General features: G+C 40.5%; 1 protein-coding gene across 2 annotated transcripts in view; it reads left to right on the top strand.

Annotated features, from left to right (window-relative positions):
• The window catches only part of SFSWAP (splicing factor SWAP homolog), a 111,049-nt gene that overhangs the window by 31,202 nt on the left and 57,128 nt on the right, over nucleotides 1-22,719 (top strand). Inside the window, exons 7-11 of one of the 2 annotated variants that reach the window (XM_018558355.1) lie at nucleotides 888-1,026; nucleotides 1,135-1,137; nucleotides 12,510-12,741; nucleotides 19,680-19,811; nucleotides 20,495-20,585. In XM_018558355.1, coding sequence (XP_018413857.1) covers nucleotides 888-1,026; nucleotides 1,135-1,137; nucleotides 12,510-12,741; nucleotides 19,680-19,811; nucleotides 20,495-20,585 — 597 coding nt within the window. The remainder of the gene's footprint in view (nucleotides 1-887; nucleotides 1,027-1,134; nucleotides 1,138-12,509; nucleotides 12,742-19,679; nucleotides 19,812-20,494; nucleotides 20,586-22,719) is intronic. The other variant, XM_018558356.1, reaches the window with a different exon arrangement.

The raw sequence follows: 22,719 nt of genomic DNA, 5'->3' as shown, positions 1-22,719 counted from the left end.
TATATAGCTATATATATTCTTTAGCATATTAACTACATTTTGGAAGAACAGAACATAGAAATATAAGCCAGCAAAGGCGTACATTAATACGCAGAGCAGTAATATCAGAAGAAGAGAAGAGATAAACTCTAACCAGTAGAACCAGGTTCTGTTTTATGGCAGGGAGGGAAGATCTCTTCCACATAGCAGGCATTCACCAGATGCTGAACCACAGAACACTTATACATCTGCAGAGTAATACAATTGTGGTGCAGAAGGAAAAGGCTGGGTTTTTGTGAATGGTGCAATCAGTGAATTTTTGGTTAGTAGTGTGGTAATGAGCCCAGAAGGTCTCCAGTACAGGACAGGTCTAAAATATGTGTGGGATATCTCCCGGCGCTGGCCCACAGACCCAGCATTTATCGAAGCCTGAGGAAACAATGAAGTGTAAAACAAAGGGCATTCTATACCAGCTAGTTACTATTTTATAGCCCTATTTCTGGCACCTGTTGCTGTTTTTTGTGTATTTAAGCTGACCATACACTGATAGATTTTTGGAAGAGCGTCGATATGAAAAATCATCACATCATTCGATAATGCCAACTTAACGGATGTTTTGAAATGTTTGCCTTTATCATTGTAATTCGGAATGAACGGAGTTTCCATCCATTTTGATCAATTTATTTTGGCACTATGTTGAAATGTTCATTAGACCCTATTAACTATTAGAGAATCAAACAAACATTCCAAAAACTAATATTGTCTAACAGAATATGGGCAGCTTTAGTTTGCCCTTGATTGCCATTAAATATCTACATTCTCTCTCAATTTTCATTTCACATCTATATTTCTGAGACATACCGCTTTCAAACTTTACACCAAATTTCTTTTTTTTTTTTAATTCTCAGCCCTTAAAGGTGATTGATCCAGACCACCCACTAGCAGCTCTTGTCAGAAAAGCAAAGAATGAAAAGATGGCCTCTCAGCTAGCTGCTAATGTTGCACCTGCTCCAGCTCCAGATACTCAGACAGAAACCACTACAGAGAGTAAGTGAAGTCTATTTCTAATCCCCTGGGATGGCTGTCTTTATTTTTTGTTTATCACGCTTCTTCTCTCTTTGTATGGTACTTGAACCCGTGAGTTTATTTCAGCAGCATGTAGTTGATAATAAAAAGTTCAGTTGTTTCATACATTTGAGATGTATATGTTTAGGCCTAGGTCTTAGATATGAGTAATTCATTGAACAAAGGTAGGTGTATGTATGTGTGTGTATATATATATATATTTGTATATCTTTTTTTTTTTCTCCTGGGATCTGCTCGGCATTTCCACTTACTGTTCTGCTTTGCAAGAGCTACCAGGTCTGCGTTTTTTTTGTATGACACGTATTTGTTACCATTTGTATTTTCGGCTGCTCCGACATTCTGATCCAGCTGCTTGATTTGGATAGGGCCCTTCTTATATCATTTTTAATATGAAGTTTAGAGCACCCATATATCTTCATCATCATGTAGCCTGATGCAAATAGTTTGCAGTCCTTTCTGAATGCATGGGAAGTCTGACAGAATTTTGGAAATCCATTTTGCTCATAAAATCCAGCAAAAACATGTATTTAAATTATTAAGAGAACTATAGACAAACATGTTTTTGGCCGTAGTTCTCTTTAGGGTCACAGGAGGGCGTTTACTAATGTCCTCCTGTGACCCACAACTTGGCATATAGCAGCCTGCTATATGCTGAGAGCGCAGAGCCACCCTGCAGAGGGGACGGATCCTGACAATATTGTAGGGATCCACCCCACCGCCTGATTTACTGCAGGCTCTGCCCGCCCCATCTGTCCCTCCAGTCAGCGCTGGAGGAACAGGAAGGAAAGGAGGAAGTCCCTGCGCGGAGAGGTTACTGACGGTCACCGCTCTCTGCAGGGTGAAGATCGAGAACTAAGCGATCAGCGGTATGTGTTCGCTCGATTCTGAATCAGTAGACCCGGCATGTGACAGCTTCAGTGTCGCAAGTCGGCTCTTACTATTGGGATAAGTGCAATTCACTCATCCCACAATTCTCCTTTAATTTAGAAATGCTACATTTCTTTTCCTTCTCCCCCTTCCTTTCACTTGGTAACTGGATCAAAGCATTGGTTAACTAAAAATGCTGACCCAGAACAAGCCTGGAGATGGTGTTCTTAATTTTCTCCGACCTAAATCCTTGTTCAGCGTCTGTGCCTCAGAAGTACTATAGCCAGACAAAGGAAACCAGCATTTTCATAGAGAGGTCAGCAAAAGCAGCTTCCATGTTTTTCCTATGACACATGCTGTAGCCATTACCTATCATCTGATGCTTTAGCCTTGCAATTTTTCATTCTGTAATGTGAATCCCTGTTACCATTGTCATCCTAGATGTATTCTGTGAAATGATACTTTGGCAATTTCACTTGACAGATGTTGGTTTGCAAGCAGAACGCTTGTTCTGCAAATGTTAAATGGCTATCAGAGGCCAGCAGACATACATGGTTAGTATTCAGTAGCCGAAAGGCTTCATTACACTAAGCTCATTTTGTCTGCTTTTTTCTCTTGACTGATTTAGTAAATGTGTTCTATTGAGAAAACCATTTTAAATCACATACTGTTTGTCTCATGAAGGGATATGCTCCTCTAAAGTCAACCACTTTGTGCTAAATGGGTGTGTTTCTGGATCCCCAAAAGCCTAGTATAGTGCAGTAGCAGTGATCTTGTGGAACGGAGAGGTATATTGTAACTGCTGATTGACTACATGGGTCTAATAAATGTAGAGTAAGAAACCTCTTACAGTATTATTAGCTTAATTATCATTCACATGCATTTACAGACATCTAGATTTGATCTTACTGGAACTAAACCATCTGGTACAATATAAATATGAAACGGAGTATATAAACATGTTGAAATGTACGATTATAGCTTACATTGCTGTGTCTTCCATTCAACTGGATTAGAATTTGCACCGAATTATGTGCTTTGTGTTGGCCAGTGGCTGCTGTCTTTTTTGCCTGCCCTGACCTGTCCTTGGTTTCTTCTGTTGTTGAATCTGACATATAGCTTCTGAGAAAGGCTACTTCGCTCTGAGAATTTCAAACATGGACACATTTGTTGGTACTCTTTCATGAAAAAAGAACCCACAATAGTGAAAAGTTATTTTGCAGTAACTTGAAAACTGTCCAAAGAATTAGCTCTCCAGTGTTTGCGCTGCACACAGAGGAATGGTAAATATCACAGATATTTACCAATACTCAGCTCGGCCACACACAGAGCCGCTGATGATCTATGGATTTGACAGCCAGCGGCTCTGTTCTTCCTCTCATCGCTCATGCAGCGCGTCCTTCTCCGCCCCTTCCCTATCTGTTCCTCCAGTCAGCATGGGGGAATCTCTCTGCGGGGAGCGGTGGCTGACACTCACCAATCCCTGCAGAGAGAAGATCGGGAACTCTTTGATTAGCAGTATGCGATCACTCAGTTCTTGATCTATAGAGCAGACATATGACAGCTTATGTATTTGTGTATTTCACTCTCCCCTTCTCTTTTTTAAGCCCACTGTTGCTGAAAAATGGTGTGATCAGACACTAATTGTTTACTTTTTTTTTTTTTTACTTTACATTTTTTATTTCTCTTATTTACTTTATATTTAATTTTCATTTATTTTATAATTTGTTTCATTTTTATCACCTTTTTTTATTTTTTGTAATTTTTATCTGTTTCCATTTTGAATTATTTCTTACTTTTTTATTTATTTACTGTTTAAATTTGTATTTTTTGACTCGCACCCCCTCCCACCCCCATTTTATTGCTATCACACAGGAGCTAACAAGCCCCTGTGTGATTGCATTTGGAGATGACAGATTCTCTTTATTAAACCTGTCACCTCCAATACAGGAGTAACGGAGCACTGTGCTCATTCTCCTGTGACAGTAAAGGTGGCCATACACCTTACAACCATCGCAAAACTTTTGTCTTGCGATGGTTGTAAGGTAATTTAAAAAACTTACGATCTGCCCATCTTGGACAGGCATATCGTACTTGCGATCATTCCAATGACCAATACTGAACGTGCAGTGTGCGTTTGCGCACACCGGCCCGTTCGGCATTTGTCTTACGAGCATGCCACAAACTTGCCGACAATCGTACGATTCTCGGCGGGTTTGCAAACATGCTCGTTAGACAAAAGTCGTGCGACCTTACAGTAGGAGAGGTCGCACGCCTTCCATACACCTTGCGATTATCGTACGATCGTGGGATTTTCGTACGATAATCGCAAGGTGTATGGGCACCTTAAGACTGCGAGTGCAGCGTTCCTGTGTCCTCACACACAGCAGAGCTCATCAGTTTAGTGTTAACCGTGATTGATGGTCCTAGTATTATTGCTGTCACTTAGTTTACGGCCATATGTAACGTGTAGCGCAATTTTGGCTTTTGCACGCAGGGGCATCATGTTTGCACTTGTATGTGCATGCATGTAGGGGCGAAGGACTTTAAAAAAATATTTTTTTATTGTTAAATTTCTTTTTTTTTGTACTCAACTTTATTGCTTTCACAGAAGGGGCTAACAAGCCCCCATATGTGATGGCAAAAATAATGTGACAGGTCCTCTTTATAGAGCCCCCCCCATTCCACTGCTGGTGAACCACCCCCAGTTGCACCACTGGTGGCTGGTGACAATCCTGTGACTGGTGACTATATATTAGTGGAAAGAATCATTTTTGGTTTCTGCCTGAAAATTGTGCTTCGGAATGTGTGTTGTGGTGCCATTTATTTCAATGGCATCCCAAACACGCCTCCCAGCTGCAGTGTGCTCGCCTACAGTGGAACGCGCACTACTGCAATGCCATGCGTTCCTGTGTGGTGCGAGTGCAAAAAATGTGCATACTGTTTTATTCAGAAGTAAACTTTGTAACACTCCATTTGTGTAGTTTATTTGAAATAAAAGATGTTTTTTTTTTTTTTATCTGATCGAAATAATCGGCCAGCTAATTGATTATGAAAATAATGGTTAGTTGCAGCCCTAGGCCACTGCAATGAATCCCAGAGACCATTTTAGCTGTTATTGCACACCACACTTCTACTAGTGTGATTTTTCCTTTCTGAGATCCCTATGATTACCATAACCTTTCTGGTACACCTTCTAGTTCCAGATGTCCTTTAAGGGGACTGGGAGACTCCAGCTACGCTGCTCATACCTCCCAAACATTTCTTTATTAAGAAGTGGGCTGTTCCCACCATGGTAAAGCCCTGTTAGCCAGCTAGATTATTCCAAAATAATGCCAGTATTAAGTGTAAAATGAAAGTCAAAAGTAGACCCAATGATTTAGACTTCTTTTTATTCTTTAAATGCTGCTATGGCTTTGGCTTTTGTAATCTGCAACATCTCCCGATTTCCTTTTTTTCCCCGACCTATGTCATGCTTGCTTCGTTCAGCATCTTTCTATTAGCTCTTCTGAGGAGAAAAAAAATGAGCGACCATTATGTTTCTTTTGCATGCTGTCTGCCTTATGATTTTTTTTTTCTGCCCCTGTGGATTTAAAAGGTGTATGTTTTCATTTTGTTTGCTGCCAGAACACCCTTATGCATCCCGGCCATCACCTAACCTTTTAGGGCTCTTGAATTGGTGCAATATTTGTTTAGACCTGGATTAAATAAATCAATATTGGGTTTTTAACTGTCTTCATTGAGCATAACTGAAAACAGGAGCTTTCTGGGTAATTTCTGCCCATCTGATTGATTCCACTGAAATGTTTAGTCTAAGATGATGAAAGAATACTTTCACTGTCCTACCACTTAACTGCGACAACGCAATTAAGATCAAAGATCTTTTTATATAGAGGACAACGATTTAAGAAAAATGTGTTCACTTGGAGTAGATGGCTTGGTTTGGATGACATTCTGCGATCTTTTGAAGAGTGAGCATATATTGATCTTTTGCTGTATTTGACAGAAATGTGCACATTGCTTTCAGTTGCTTTGCCTATGGCTTTATATTGCTAGAAGCTGGCAGGAGCTAGGTGCCACATGCATAAAGATACAAGTATTTGGACAAATCTGTGTTCCTGCAGTGGTACATTTGATTTCAGTACTGGAAGTCTGATGCAGGACAGGCGCATGCGCAGTTCGGATTTTTGGCTGGGAGACGAGGAGAGACGCAAGGTAAGTCTATGGACGTGTGCACCCGCATGCAGACACCGTGGGATCAGAAGTGCCAGCAAGCGGAGAGGAGTCAGCGCTGGAGAGAAGGCTGAAAAGGACAGGAAAGAAGATTGGATTAAGAGACATCATTTAAGGTAAGTGTTTTACTTAACATTGGGGGGAGGGGGAAAAATTTGACTTTAAAGTATGCCTTCTTATTTCCTCTACATTTGCATGTGAAACAAGCTGTCCAGCAAAAGGTGACAGAGGTTAAGGTAAGTTTTAACTTTGGCAGATGTGTTATTTTAGCCATCTGAATCGTTTTTTTTATTTTTTTTTAAAGCTCACTAATCGGAGCTTAGAATAAAAAAAATAAGTATCCGTATTCTTGTGTATTAGTTAGAAGCATAGACACAGACTTTGTTTTGTGAATTGTCATTCAGTCTATTCGATGCTAACTATATATTTAAAATATCATTCGGGGCAAACCTTTTTATTTTAGCTGTTAAATGCAGATTGGAAGCGCCCATCTGGCTTTAGCATCAAACTGTATAACTTGCATTCTTTAACTCATGGGTTATGTTTTAAATGCCTTGTGTACATCTCCATGCTCACAGTCCCCCTGCCATTCTTTTTTTTTTTTTTTTTATGGAAGTAACCAGGAATATCAAGCATTTAATGCTACAAATATGTACCCTTTGGTTGGGACCCTAAATTCTCAAGTGTGGATGTTCAGTTTTAAGTTCCTAATCAGGCAGATGTTTTAGCAGTGGGAAACAAGACAATTTCTTCTGGTATGCATGACAGTAGTATGCACACTATTTAGAATTTAAAATGTCATAATGAGTGTCTTAAAGGTCTCTGTATTGGACTCTAGTCAAAGAGACCTCAAAAATGTACTGGGTAGAAAATAGAAGCCTTGTCTTTCCAGTCTTGGTACAAACCACATTTGTTTGATGTCTGCAAATTGAAGGCCAGTTGAAGGCCATCACAAATATAACATAAAGGAGATGTTTATGGGAAAAGTGAAATACCCATAATTTGAGCCGACATGCGACACAGCAGCTGTCACGCGTTTGATCTATTGATCAGTAACTCGGCTACACATACCGCTGATCGATTAGTTCCCAGACAATATTGTCTGCATCTGTCCCGGCTACAGCGTGGCTCTGCGCAGTCGGCATATAGCACACAATAGCTCGCTATATGCTGAGTTTTGGGTCACAGGGGGACATTTAGTAAATGTGCTCCTGTGACCCTCAAGGGAACTACGGCCACAAAAGGTTGGGCCAGAGTTCTCTTTTAATGTCCACCCATTATACATATCGAGTTTCAGAGTAAAATGGGCAGTCTTTCCAGATCTCAGAAACTTACATCTTGTCTCCAAAATTGGTATAAGGAAATCTCAATCTTGCTACATGTTCCATATAGGTTGCTGCATATGCAGCTATAACCCCTTAATAGACCTTTTAAACTCTGCAGCAGGAATGGTGAAGCAGAGCTGGGGAGATAATGTTGTAAGAAGCCTGTAGGACAATGCTAATCGTTATAAAGGATAAATGCAATATATATGCCCTCTTTTTACCCTGGTCACCGCAAAATAACTACAAAATTCCAATCAGCTGATTAGAACTGATCTTTTTTCCTCGGGTATTGTCCCAGCCTTATCTTCTGTGTATAATTGTAGATGGACCAGAAAATCTAGGCATTTCTGTGTGATATACCCCTCATTTACCACCCCACTTCTGAACGTTGTAGTTAAACGACTGGTGCAAGTGACTTCCTCTTCTGAGTTAATATTTAACCCCTTCATGACTGAGGCCTTTTTTTTTTTGCACCCACATTTTAGGCCTGAAAATGACTTAAAACCCCCAAACATGATATATTTTCTGAATGCCAAGACCCAACAGAATAAAATGGTGGTAGTTGCAAATTTTTATGTTGCGCAATATTAGCGCAACTCCTTATTAAATGTCCACCCATGTTGCGCAATATTAGCGCAACTCCTTATTAAACCCCAACATTTAGTGAAAAATTTTATTAAATGCCCCAAAACACAACAAAATACCAATTTTTTTAATGAAATATAAAAGATTACAACGAGTAAAATGATACCCAACATGCCCAGGTTACAAGTTGTGTGCGTCCGTGAAACGGCAAAAAACTGCAGTACCCCAAAAAGTCCATAGAAGAAACTTTAAAAGCCCCCACAGGTCATCAATTTAGAGATGCCCCAGAATTATTGCTCTCACGGCGATACCCAACATGTGTATCGCGTTCGTCATTTTCATATGTAGGAGCACCCGATGCGTGTTTTACGTGGCGACACGCGTGCTCACGGGGGCGGGGGACTTTTAAATTTTTTTTTTATTATTAGATTTATTTTAGTTAATTTTAATTTAAAAAACTTTTTTTTTTTTTACTTTGACTGCTATCACAGTCAAAGTATCACGTGATAGCAGATGGTGGTGACAGGTACTCTTTAAGGTGATGCTGGGGGTCCAAAAGACCCCCAGTGTCACCTTTACACCGGAAATAAGCTATTGAAGTTCAGATCGCACTTCAATAGCTTATAGCTGGGCTGCAGGAGCCCAGAACTGACAGCCCAGGGACCGGAAGTGATGCAATCTTCATTGCTCCCGGTCCCATAGAACGGGGGGGGGATAGATGAACGGAAGTTCGTCGATCTCCTCCCCGCCGACACGAAGGAAGCCGGTCCCGGGCTCGTAGGAGGGGCAACAGAGCCCGGGAAGCGTGCGGGGAGGGCCTTCTACCGGACACAGAAGCGACAGTCGGCTTTACAAGTTTAAACGGAGTCCCAGCGGCAAAAGCAGCCCCGATGCTGGCGACGTACACTGTTCGTCGTCAGTCACGAAGGGGTTAAAGGGTACTTTATTCCTGTGCCGGTGTGCGCATAGTGCATGGGCAGCGTAAATTACAGTTAAAAGGTACAGAGCCCGTGAAAGTGGCTCTGTACTTTGTAATCGCCATGACCAGTCATAACAATGACAAATGCTTGGGCTGCGCTGATCACAGGCAGAAAGTACAGAGCCATTAAGAGTGTCTCTGTACCTTGTGATTGCTGCAACCTATTACAGTGATCACAAATGTGACAGTTGGCTGTGATCAGCAGCCAGCTCTCCCCTTCCTCTCACACACGGAGCAAGTGTGAGTAGGAAGAGAAGAGAGCTGGCTGCTTATAAGACATTTTTGCTGATCTGACAGTTCATATTACAGTGCACAAAATACACATAATCAAAGTCAGTGACAGTCTTACAATTTTTCTTTTCACAGCAGGTGCCAGTGCTCCCAGGTTTCAGATCACAGCAGGTGCCAGTGCTCCCAGGTTTCAGATCACAGCAGGTGCCAGTGCTCCCAGGTTTCAGATCACAGCAGGTGCCAGTGCTCCCAGGTTTCAGATCACAGCAAGTGCCAGTGGTTCCAGTTTTCTAATCAAAACATGTGCCATTGTTTCTAGTTTGCTCATCACAGCAAGTGCCAGTGTTTTCTGTTTGCCAATTGCAGCCAGTGCTGATTATAGCCAACGCCAGTGTTTTCCTTTTTTGGTGCACGTTTTTTTGCTGTGCTGTCCCAATGTCCACAACATGTACAGTAGTAAGGAGGCATTTAAAATGAATAATATGACTGATGAGAGCAGTGATAAAACCTCACCGAAAACAGTGGTACATTAACGACCACCTTTGATATAGAGGATGAAGAGTTCCTTGTGAAAAAAAAACAGCCTAGGAAATGGGGTGTCTGCTTTCCAAAACTGGTCATTTTGAGGGGTTTTCTACTGTCCTTGCACTTCAGGGCATCTGAAAATGTGATGGGTAGTCACAAAAATCAGATATATAATTTTTGCTACTTGAAAGTCTGAATGTGCTCTTTGGTTTCTGTGTGGCTAGGTAGTGTAAAGTCTCACACACGTGGTATCCCCATACTTTGGGCTGTAATTCTATGTATGCCCATGCGCTTAATCGTAATTAAGGGACACAGGATGAGTAATTCTGGTACATAGGGGATATGCTGCTGCCTTCAGGAAATTGGACACTGGCATACAAAGCTGCAAGGGCAGCCTAGTACAGTGATGGTTAACATTTCTGAACCCGAGTGTCCAAACCAACACAAAATCAATTTATCTGAAAGTGCCAACATTGAAAAGTTTGGTATTGCGTTGCGAACTGGGGTTTAAAAAGCGCTCAGCATCACTGCCTTAGGCAAAATAGGGAAACGCACATATTCAAACATTTATACACTTAATAAAAAACACACATCTCAGACACATTAAAACACACACATCACACACTAATTAGAAAACACATCACACACTAAAAAGAAACATACATTATGCATATAATGAAGCACACACATCACACAAATGACACACTCATTAAAAAAAAAAAAACACATCAGACACTTATTAAAAACACACACATATCTTCATTAAAAAAACATACATCAAACACACTCAATAAAACACATAACTATAAACAATAAAAATGAATAAGAAATTGCCTCCTCTCCTGCTTACCTGTTTTGCAGGGAGGGGGCTGCTTCCCTGGGGTCCAGCGGGGCAGTGGGAAGATTATCCTGTGGTCCAGTAAATAATCGGTGTGATCTGCATCTCTGCCGGAGGCAGACAATACTATCATTCCTTCATGTGAACAATGGCACCACAAGGGAGCGATCAGTCTGGTCTGCATCAGCAAGAGATGCAGATCATTCTGATCCTCCACTGGGTGATTTTTATTTAATATATTGCCAGTTCGGCCATATATTAGGATCTGGGCACCTGCCAGGTTTAAAGATGGCCACTGCTACTTGCCACCTATATAGCAAGTAAAAATATTTTTTTACTTTTTAGCCTATGCGATGTGAATGGTAACATGTAAGAAATATAAAATTAAGTGGTGGTCCAATTTGGCTGCAAAAGATGAAATACAATTAAGAATAAAATTTCGGCCCTTACTGACTGCGCATGTGCCTACAGTCAACAACCTGTGTTCTCTATACCTAAGGTTACTAGCCTGGGTTCTCTCATACAGCCTCAGCTTGTTCAAATCTTTGTTGGAAATTCACTATTGCAGAAATCAAAGAAAACATTGGGTGTAAAGTAAACCATAACAATGCATTTTAGTAACCCTTATTTGCTACCCTTTGGTCTATTAAATATACAATTGAAAGTGTTTTGTTATGTCTGGTCAATAAATATTTAGAATGTGGTTGGAAGGAAGTTTGAAAAATGTTGCTTTTTTTAGTAAAAATACCGAAACCCAAGAACAACAATATAATACATTGCAGCATACTTGCGTGCCCACCAGGGGGCGGGCGCGAGCAGAAAAAAAATGCCGTCTGGAGACGGCAACCCGCCAATGCTGCAGTGCCGTCCGTCCTTTTTTTACAACGGGCGGACGGCAAGTGGTTAATGTGGTGGATGCAAGAGTTTTGGCCAAAAATGCAGTGTCCTTGTCACTTTCTGTGAGCTGACCTGGATGCATAAGACAATGTTCTCTTGTTTGTGTAAACTTACTAATCCCACCAACTTTCAATTATTGGAGATGAACAAAGGTAAACATGGTTGAAGTCCATAAACATAGACAAATCCATCCAGCTTGGATTTAAGAAGCTAGCACTCGCCAACAATAACCTCTGCATCAATACCAGTACCGGAGCATCCCTAGTAGAAGCCATAGTGCACTCCATAGACATAGATATTTAAAAGCTGCTACCCAGGGACAGGATGTGCGTTTTATTTTTTTATTAAAGATTTTACATTTGCTTCAGTTTTCTTATAGATAGCCCTTTTTTCAAACCGTTTCAATTTCACATATATAAATAAATACAATGATTGGTTAAAATAATGCAATGCTGAAAATCAGAATTAATTGTGGTCCCTAAGTTAATACATTAAAAGTGGTAATTTAAATGCTTTTCAATTGCCTCAAAACATCATGAAGTACTCCTAACCTAATGTTCTCAGTTTACCAAAGATGTTTGTCCTTTCTGAAGTATTCCCTTTAAACATGGTTCCTGCAAACACTTAACTGTTTGCGAAAATAGAAGTACCTACTTCTAACGAGATAACTATGTTACAACATCTGCTGTATTTATTCGCTTTTTGTAGATCACTGGTATTTTCCTGTAATGTTAGTTATTATCTGAATAAAGCATTATTTACTTGTACTACGCTGTACTATGATTTAGATGGGATGGAGACCCTTCCACATTTGTTTGTAAGTTCAAGGTAGTTGTTGAAAACAAATTCTGGCTGTCGAATGAAGTATTGCAAAACTGTGGCAGCGTGATTTTTATTTCTTCTAGGTTTAAGGCATTAAAAAAAATTGATTAAACTAGGATTTGTTTTCATTTTTTTTTTACAGCAACTGTGACATCTACATATTATAATTACTACATGCTACCTGATGGAACATACTGTCTTGCACCTCCCCCACCAGCAGTGGATGCCAGTGCTTCTTATAGTTCAATAACTGCTGGAGAAAATACAGAGAGTACAAAAGAATCTGCCATTCCTGCTCCACAAACTACCATCTTGCCATCTCTAAACAGCGTTGACAGCAGCAACAGGTTAACTGCTGGTTTGGGTGCAACAAGGTAAAGATATTTTTAGAAAAGTTAAATCACTTCTCAGGAAATTTCCAGCACATTTCTTAAGACCTGGAATGCATTTTTTTTAATTATAGTGTGTGTGTGTCAAAATAGATGGTAGGGCAGCAGCATAACACATTTACTGTTATATATTAAAGCATGTTTTTGTAAGTTCTGTAATTTGTATTAATTTCTTGCCATATTTTATTTTTGCCTGGTAGATTGCATTATTATTAGTGATTATGGTAGGGCTGGGTTACATTTCCAGGTCCATGTAGCCAGTTGGTCTAAAAAATATGATTAAAAAAAATCATAGTTTATGTTCAACTTGTATTAACTTTTTTATTTTGTTAATTGAAGCACTTATTCTTTGTCTCATTAAAAGTTATTGCCGGTTACTAGATTTGACTGACTCGCTCTTAAATGCTACATTCATTTGCCTACGCCTGGGTTAGGGGTGAAACTTTATAATTGGTGTAATCTCTTCACCAGCTGCGGACTCTGATCTTGTGAATGAGTTGTCCATGTCCCTGTTCTCCTTTTCTGCTTTAACAAGTGTGCTTCTCTAAAGTTCATTACAGTAACATTTTATAACAATAAACCCATCATCAGTGTGTTATATTGATCATGAAATGTCCATTTTAAACATGGGTATAAATAAATTCGGTTTCCAGGTAAAGATGCTTTTTCTCTCGTTGTGCAATAGAACAAAAGCTATATAAAACATTATGCTTTATTGCTTAACTCCAGCCTGTTTCAATTTTGGATGCTGCGGAAGAGTTAAAAATTACTGTCTCTGGGAAAGGAAGAATTTTTGCTTAAACTGTGCTTTAATTTAGATTTTTTTTTAAAATGATTTATTCGTGATTTTTTTATTTTATTGTGGTGCCTATATTAAAGAGTAAATATAATGGTTCGGACCATTTTTCTAATTATTTTTACCGGTCAAAAAATGTCTTGATTGTTCATTTAAGGAATCAGAGACAATTGGTTTATACTACCACTTTTTATCAAGAGCTTTTTTATTTGACCTTACTGCACAGTCTAATGAGCTCCTGGATGCAGTTTTGTGGATCAGCCACTCCTTGGCAGAGCCTTAGAAGCCGTAGCCAGATTCCTCAGTGAAGAAGATGCAGGGCTCACCTGTAATGGTGATCCTTAGGCACTAGGCTCTGCTTGGGCAGTTTCTAGGTCACCTAATTTTTTGTGTAAGTTAGCCCCAGAGGGTTTTACAGGTTCAGGGCTGTGCTACACAGGGCACCTTGCTGATCTTTTGCTGGCATAGGTTGCAGCTTTGCATGTCCATTTTCATTATTACATCTAGTGCACATGGCCTTCCTCACTCACTGCCTATCCTGCCTTCCCTGTGTACAGCACCACTGCCATGCTCCTCTTCTTGAACTGGACATCAGGTTCCTTGCGGCTGCCTATATGACTTGGTCACTGATGTCCAGATACCTCTCCTTGCTTCTGTAGCTGATTTTATGAGTAACTGCTTTTGGCACACCTCCTTTAGGACAATATCTTGGATCATAGCTGCATCACTGGACATATTTTATGGGGAAGGATATGTTCCCCTTGTTTTTTTCAGTATAATTGGATCAACTTTGGGCCTGAGTACCCTGCTAGAGTGTTTCTTGGCCTTGCATTTACTAGTCTCCCCTTTTATTGTTCTTTTTTAAGTGGTGTTTCTCAGGAAGCTTTTTTCCTCAGTCATCGACTCTAGAAGACTTGAATCTGATGCCTTTTTGCTCTTGCTCATGGCGTTACATTTCTGGTTGTGGTTACTTCAGCAGGACATGGTATGTTCTTGGCAGTCTTATCTTGTAAGTTATTTTCTGGTCCTACAATGAGACAGGTGGTAGTAGGGTCTTGAGCCTTTTCCTTTTTTAGTGGTTTTGACCTTGACCTTGACCTTCACCTCCACTGAGATGTCTTTTTTGTTCCTTGTTTTCTACTTCATGTCCTCGGAAGGATATCTTCATTGCCTGAAGGTGCTGTCTGTTCTGTTAACAGTCCCTGTGAGAGTCCATTAAGATTTTCTACCCTTTTCTGTTGCATTTGTCTACATATGGGAGAAATCCCTAGGCTCTTCAGCATCTGGCTCTTATTCCTGGATTACAATGCGGTCTTTTGGTCCCCTGGTTTCATGTGCCTCTAATCTTTTACTCACCAAGGGTGGTTTTATGATGTAACATCTGCCTTCCTAACTTTAATTATACAGGCCTTTGAATGTCACTCATTCTGAGGGCTCTACTGGTTGTTTAGCTTGTTCCCACTCCTCGGAAGTTACTGCTTTCGGTGGTCAAGATCTTATGATATCCACTGTGTCCTTTAATGAATGCAGAGAAAAAGGGTTTTACAGTGAGTACAACAAAACCAATCCTATTTTTTTTTTTTGAGGAGCCTTAGTCGGCTTACATTACCGCTAGGCTTAAGTATACCATTTATACAGTGCGCTCCTGTCTGGGGCTTGAGCATCCTGTGTCTGAATTCTCTAGGGTTACCAGCATAGGCTCGCTTGTAAGTTTCCAAACTGTAAAAATCTTCACAGTACTCCCACTACTGAAACAAGTTTTGTATGGTGACTGGTCTAATCCACACATTATTTACTCTTTTCGCTCAGCAGTACCCCATTAAGAAGGAGTTTCTTAAGACATTCTGGTTGTGGACCCAGCCATTTCCTGTCTTAAGATTCTGACCTTCCCAGTTGAGGACATCCCAGAGTTTAGAGATCATGTGAATGATAGATTGGACACTTTTTCTAAGGCCCATCCTTCCCTGCAGCTTGTAATTGCCATCATGTCAATCTGCCAGACCCTGTGGATATGGTCCAGGGATATTTCTAGGAATCCGAGATCCATCCTTACTAATCCTTCTGCCATCCAACAACTGAAACTTTTACCAGTTACCCAGCATTACTGTGTTGTTTGGGCCTGCTATCTGTGCATTTGTGGAGAACTCTTTTACTCAAATGCTGAACTGCAGAGTGCCAGTGTAAGAGACCCCTGCTGTGTATGCTTTTGATGGAGTATTTTTGCTCCTCTCTAGACAACTTTATCAAGAATGTCATCATAGGAAGGAACAAAGGCTAAACCTCAGATGGGAACTGGCAACTTCTGAAACGAACAAGAATTCCTTTTATTTTCTCCTAGTCCATTAGGACCAAGGCCAACCCCGGGACTCTGTTCCACCGCAAGACTCAAACTCCCAAAGCTTTCAGGGCACACCCCCACTCCAGTGTGGAGATTTTTTTTATTTTTTTTTGCATTTGCTACCACCTGGTCCGAAAGCATCTCGGGCACTCGGGTGATGGAGGGGTTTCAAGCTTGAATTTCAAACTTAACATCCCCTCTGAGACTAGCAGATCTCCACTTTATTACACAACTCCTCTGTGAGGGAGATATAGCTATTATGGAATGAGAAAGGATTCAGGGTTTTTACCCCAACATCTTTTGTCCCTTAAGCAAAAGAGCGCATTCACCCTGTCCTGGATCTTAATTCCTTTGATGCTTACATTGGAGTGCAAACATTCTGCATGGAATCTATCAGGGCAGTCATTATCTGCCTCCATCCGGGGGCACCTTGTGGACTCTGCAAACTCTACCAAGGTTTGGTTGGACCCTGAAACTTAAGAAATCCATATTAAACTGACATCATTTGGAGTATCTGAACTCCTCCTAGATACTGCTCAGTGTAGGATCTTTCTCCCACAGGACAAACTCCTGACCTTCCTCTTTCATTGCACTATTGCTAGGTGGATTAGGCAGCTAATCATTCAAACCTATAGGCTTACCTTTTCCTTTTGAATACAAACCCACAAGCTCAGAGTGCCTCTTGGGCCTTTCAGCGTCCGGCATCTACGTCTCAGATTTACATTGCTGCCACCTGGTTTTTTATTCACATGTTTTGCTCAGGCATCATCTGATGCCACCTTTGCTTGTAAAGTCTTTCAGGCAGCTCTTTGAACTGCAAGTGTTACACTGTTGATCTGTGGGCTTGTTAGCTTAATTTGATGTGTGGCCTGCATCCTTTACTTAGAATCCATTAGTGGGGACGGCTAACACCCCTCCCCCTCTCTCCCCGTCTTCATGATCCACTACTAATATTGCTTTTCCACAAAACTGAGGCATCATGGGAATAGGAGGAGTAACACTAGCTAACAGGTTTTTTTTATTGCCATTTTCCTACTATGAAGGTGACAGTATAACCAAGTTGGCTCTGAATCTCGTATCCCCTATTAAACACCAATAAAAGATTTTACGTTGAGTACAAAAATCCTGTTATGCACATTCACTTAAATTTAGTAATAGTTTTAGTAATTCTACCTATTAAGGTAGCTCACAAGTACCTTCAGATGTTCAGCTATTATTTTCAGCAGAACACACAGAGAAAAGGAAATCTGCAATTGTGCACTATTTTATAATGTTCTACGACATTATTAGGTTCAAGAGGGAATGTAGATAATTAAAGTACAGCATTTTCTCCCTTTTTTTTTTTTTTTGTGCATAGTTTTATCCATTGAAAGCAAATAAATTACTGCGCAACAAGCTAAAAATATATCACTTTCAAAATAATAATAATGTTTGTGCTTTCAGGAAATAGACCATAACTTCCAAGTGAAATATATTTTTATCATGCTGTTATGTATCAAGATCAGACTTTATTAGTGAGGTTCTTGCTGTAGTGTGCCATATGGTGTCCTTTTTGCATTTTAACTCCATGACCGAGGGCCTATTTTTCATTTGTTGTTTGTGTTATAATCCACATTTAAGGCCTAAAAGTTACTTAAAATCCCCAAAAATTATATATTTTCTGAAAGCTAAGACCCTATAGAATAAAATGGTGGCAGTTGCAAATTTTTATGTTGCACGATATTAGTGCAATTCCTTATCAAATCCCAAAATGTTGTGAAAAATGCACTTAAATGCCCCAAAACACAACAAAATACCCATTAACAATATAAAAGATGAGGTTACAACGAGTAAACATACCCAGGTTAAAAATTGTGTTCGTCCGTGAAACTGCAACAAAGTTCAGTACCCCAAAAAGTCCATAGACTACGCTTTAAAAGCCCCCACAGGTCATCAGTTTAGAGATACGCATGAATATTGGCCCCAGAATTATTGCTCTGTCATGCGCAGCGATACCCAACATGTGTAGCGCGATTGTCGTATTCATATCTGCAGTGACAAGTACTCTTTAAGGTGATACTGGGGGTCCAAAAGACCTCTAGTATCACCTTTATACTTGAAATAAGCTATTGAAGTGCAGATCACACTTCAATAGCTTATTGCTGGGCTTCAGGAGCTCAGTACTGACCGATATGGGAGCAGAAGTGATGTAATCTGCATCGCTCCCGGTCCCATAGTACGTGGAGGAGATCGGTGAACGGAGGTTTGTCGATCTACTTCTCCCCAGCTTCCCCCCGACACCAGAGAAGCGGGGCCCGTAGGAGTAGGCAGCGGAGCCCGGGAAACATGGCTGGGGTGTTAGGTGGGGATGGCGTTTACCAGCCTGTAGAAGCAATAAGCTGAGCCGCCAGAATTGCTTCTACTGTAAAGCCAAAAGTGGGCTTTACAAGTTTAAACGGGCCCGATGCAAGTGATGTACACTGTACGTCACTGGTCATGAAGGGGTTGATCTCCGGATACCAAAAAAACCCTTCTATGTTGTCAATGGTGCTATCCCTGCATTTCAAGGGTTGACTGCCCTTTTTTTATTTTTTATAGCAGTTTGCAACAGCACTACAAGGGGCAGGTGTTTTATTCGGAGAGGGTCAGTTCACCCAGAGACATTTTGTTTAAAGGGAATCTGATGTGATGAATTATGAACCAACGTGTACTATATCTTGGGCTTTGATCATTATACCATAAAGTTTAATTCGTTAAGGTGAACCTGTGCTCAAACTATGCACACTAAAGTATTTATACATTCTGAACAAACGGTAAAAGTACTTTTAAGGGCCTAAGTTGATGGACTTTTATTCACGTCAGATGAGTTTTGCATTCCAATACAAATCTATGGAAATTAGAAACCTGCATAAAGTAGGTCAGATGGATGTCAACAGAGGCCCTAAAATAAGCTCTCATTCATTTTCAAAATTCATAACTGGGTTAATCTTGCATTTTTACTTATTGCTTTCTATTGAAGAAGAATCTTGGCAGCCTGACCGTTTTCTGATATAAATGCACAATATAATTGTGTAACAGTACATACAGTTAGAAAAGTCAGGGATTGCTTGTTTTAAAGCCCTTTGCTGTATGTTAAGAATATGTAAATACTTTAATGTCAACTATCTGGGCATAGGTGCCATACTGCCATTTTTCGACAATTAGATGCAATCTAATTGGATCTAAAACATTTATAATTTACTATGTGACTTTCTACCTCTCTCATTCGTTCCCATTGCTTGAGATAAGTTGTTGAGGCAAATATTTGTTAGACGTTAGTGAATTGAAAGAATGGTTTGACTGTTTCCACCCCTTTTGGTTCTGTGATAAATTGTATGGCCATTGTGGGACATCTCCAAAATTGCCATGTAAGATTTGAGAACCTGAGAATCTAACTGCAGAGATATTTGACATGGATCATGAAGCTTTTGCCTACAAGCTTGCAAATAGACATGGTCTCTAAAAGGGGCTATTCAGAAAAGCTGTGCATGGGCAGCAATGCGTAGCCCACTGGCTCGCTGACGGATTGGAGTGCTGGCTGACCTGATGTAGGCTGCAGCTTTGTTCCAGATCATCCACTGATCTAAGATCTGTGTCTATAGCAAGTGCAGCGTGCTTTCAGGTGCATTCTCCCTTTAGTTCATTGACAGATGCATTTGACTTGCACTCGTATGGAGAAATAAACAATTCTGACATGAATGAAAGCCATTTGACACACAATGTGTGTTCATGTTTTGTGTGTGTCTAAATTCTGGTTTGGTTTTTTTTCAGCACACTTGCCCCAGTTGTGGCCATTATTCCTCCACCTCCTGATATACAGCCTGTGATTGACAAGTTAGCTCAGTATGTGGCACGGAATGGAATTAAATTTGAGACAAGTGTCCGGGCAAAAAATGATTCAAGGTTAGTTCCTTCTAAATGTTACATTTCTTTAATCTCTGTATGGAACAATTGTGGTCAACTTATTTATAAATGTATTCTAGTGGGTTTTTTTATGTAAGCCCTTAAGCAAACCTTATCAACCCTTCATCTTATGAAACTGTTGATGCTACTTTAGCTACCATAGCAAAATAATGAAATAGAATTAGAAAGTCTTGCCTCCTTGTTCTGTATGTGTCCACATACTAATGTTTCCCTTTTCCTCCTCCTCTATGCTTGCGTTGCCATCATGAATAGTAGACTTCATTGGTGGCTTTTTCTTGAGCGATTTTGCTGCTGGCCCACAATTGACATCAGGACCAGATCTCGCACATGCGCTGTAGGAGATCTGGCACTTATTGTTTAAATGTTGCCATGGCTACTTTACACTAGCCGGAGCTCATTACACTAGCCTGAGCTGTAAGCAGGGCAACATATAAACAAGAACAATTAAAAAAAAAAAAGCCCTGTGATCTTATGATTTAAAGATGGGATCTCCCTGGAAAGCACTGGTGACATAGCCTTCCCACAGGGAGTTAGCATCTCAATGTTGCTGATGGCACTGGATTAGGTATTCTGCACTTTAGGTTTTCTTTTACATTTAGTTTTCATCTTTGCTTCATATTATAGTGTTACACTTTATAACATTTGCTTCTTTGTCTTGATAGGTTTGAGTTCCTGCAACCATGGCACCAGTATAATCCATACTATGAATTTAAGAAGCACTTTTTCATGCAAAAAGAAGGAATTATTCCTCAGGTATTGTTTGTTCTTGAACATACATTAATATGACCAGTGGTAATCAACTTGCAAATTACAGATGGACTGAAATGTGTCTGTTGACAGGTCCAGAGCGACCGCACAATAGAAAAATTTAAATTTTCTGTCCTGCTAAATATTTTGCAGCTTACCGCAGCTTGCACGTTGTGTGTCCTGCACAGTGTTGTGATTTAATGTTGTGGCGTTCTAGATGTGCTTTCAGTAATAGAGCGTACCACATTGAGGTGCCATTCTTTTGCAAATGCAGCTCCAATGCAACACAAGGTAAAGCACTGCGTGTGCTGCATTTGAAATAGTAGTGCAAGTGTGTTTTCTGGTCTGCTGTGCATTACATAAACATACATCACAGTGTTAATCCACTGCACCAACATTTGAATGGGGCCTTAATGTTTTTTCAGGACAGGACTGATAGCCCCTTCAGGGCACGACTGATAGCCCCTTCAGGGCTTTCCCATGTGACCAGGGCTGTACATGAGGTGGTGGGAAACTGTTTGCTGCATCTCTGGGCCAGCTGAGTCCTTTACAATTAGCTGACAGCAGCTCTTGATGTGCCAAGCACCAGATAAATCGTATAAATGCAAGAGGGCACTGCGTGATGGTAAACAGGTACATCAGGAGTGGCTGTCAACTATTTTCAAAGGACTCGGCTGACCCTGATTTGCATCAAGCACATTGTAAGCAGCCTGGTACCCAACAGGTGGTGGACCAAGCGAGGACAGATCGAGCTTTATATAGAGCACCTGTGTGAGAGTAAGCCGATTTAAAAAATGCCATTCAAGCTAATTTTATATTCCTACAACACTTAAACATATTTTTAGATGGTACCTTAATCTGTTATACTTTTACATATACCTACATTTGCCTTCACTTTAAATATATCATATCGTATATCATAAATAGCTTACTTATGTTTAGTCCTAAAAATTTACATTTAAAGGATATTTATGCGGTGAGTGATTTACACTCATCCTCATAGTTAGAACCGACCTGTGACAAAGAAGCTGTCACAGGTCGGCTCTATCAATCGGAAAGTGAGCAGAAACATGCACCGATCGGCTCAATTCTCGATCGTCTCCCGCTGTGATACCCCACCCTCTCTAATCATCCAGCTGAGTGGAGGAACGAAGGAGGGAGGGGGCCAGCACGGCTGGCTCTGCCTCTAGATAGGCAGAGCCTGCTGTCACTCACGCAGCTGGGTGGATCTCGACAGTATTGTCGGGATTCGTCGCGGCTATGGCCCTCTGTGTATTCCCCGCAATATACTGAGCTTTGGATCATGGGAGGACGCTAGTATATGTCCTCCCGTGACCCAAAAGAAAACTATGGGGAAAAACACCTCATAGTTCTCAAGTATATTGTGTTTTTTGGGAGTGAAATGTAGTATATGAATATTTATATTTAACACTTGTAGGCAGAAGGTTAAGCTCTATGCCAGTTTTGAGCTCTGCGAAGGGTTTCACCTGATGATATGCCATTTAGGGTCTTGGGTCATTTATTTAATGTGGTGTTAATGGCTTTTGAAGGTTGCTCAAAATGAATACCACCATAATTGCTTTCTCTTGTGTACGAAATGCGTTATTTATTTCTCATCCTTTTGAGGGTTATACTGCATCTTACAGGAAGATTGGACACTGGCAAACAAAATAAAACTGTAGGCCAGCCCAGGAAAATCCCACCTATTATCAGCTTGCCTCAGTTTTTGCCTAGTGTCTTAGGAGTATGAATGTCTTTTCTCTAGCACTCCTGTCTAAAAGACCTATCTTTGCTAGTACCATTTCTCTTTCTCTTCAAGGACTTTGTCGTCAGTTAGGACTCTTCTCTACATGGCTGCTAAAGCTAGTCTCTTCAACCTCAGATTTTCAGTCTGGCCATCCTTAGCCTGGTTTTTGGAGTGCTATGTCTGGACTGAGCTAGACTGGCTTTTCAGACTCTGGTTCTGGTAAACAGCCATGGATGGAGCACTTTTCCTGTCTAGAGCTGTTGGCATTCACTCAGCACTTGGCCTGTCTCTGAAAGATTACTTTGGGTTTTCCATTCGGCCAGTGTGGTGCTGATGCTTTCTGCTTAAGGTAGTTTCTGCCTTTCACCTAAACAAAAACAGTTCTTTTATCCA

The sequence above is a fragment of the Nanorana parkeri genome, unplaced genomic scaffold (genome assembly GCF_000935625.1).
Source record: "Nanorana parkeri isolate BGI_ZX_2015 unplaced genomic scaffold, ASM93562v1 scaffold334, whole genome shotgun sequence".
In the NCBI taxonomy this organism is placed as follows: Eukaryota; Metazoa; Chordata; class Amphibia; order Anura; family Dicroglossidae; genus Nanorana; species Nanorana parkeri.
The sequence above is the reverse complement of the archived record's forward strand: the minus strand, read 5'-3'. Positions and strand labels throughout refer to the sequence as shown.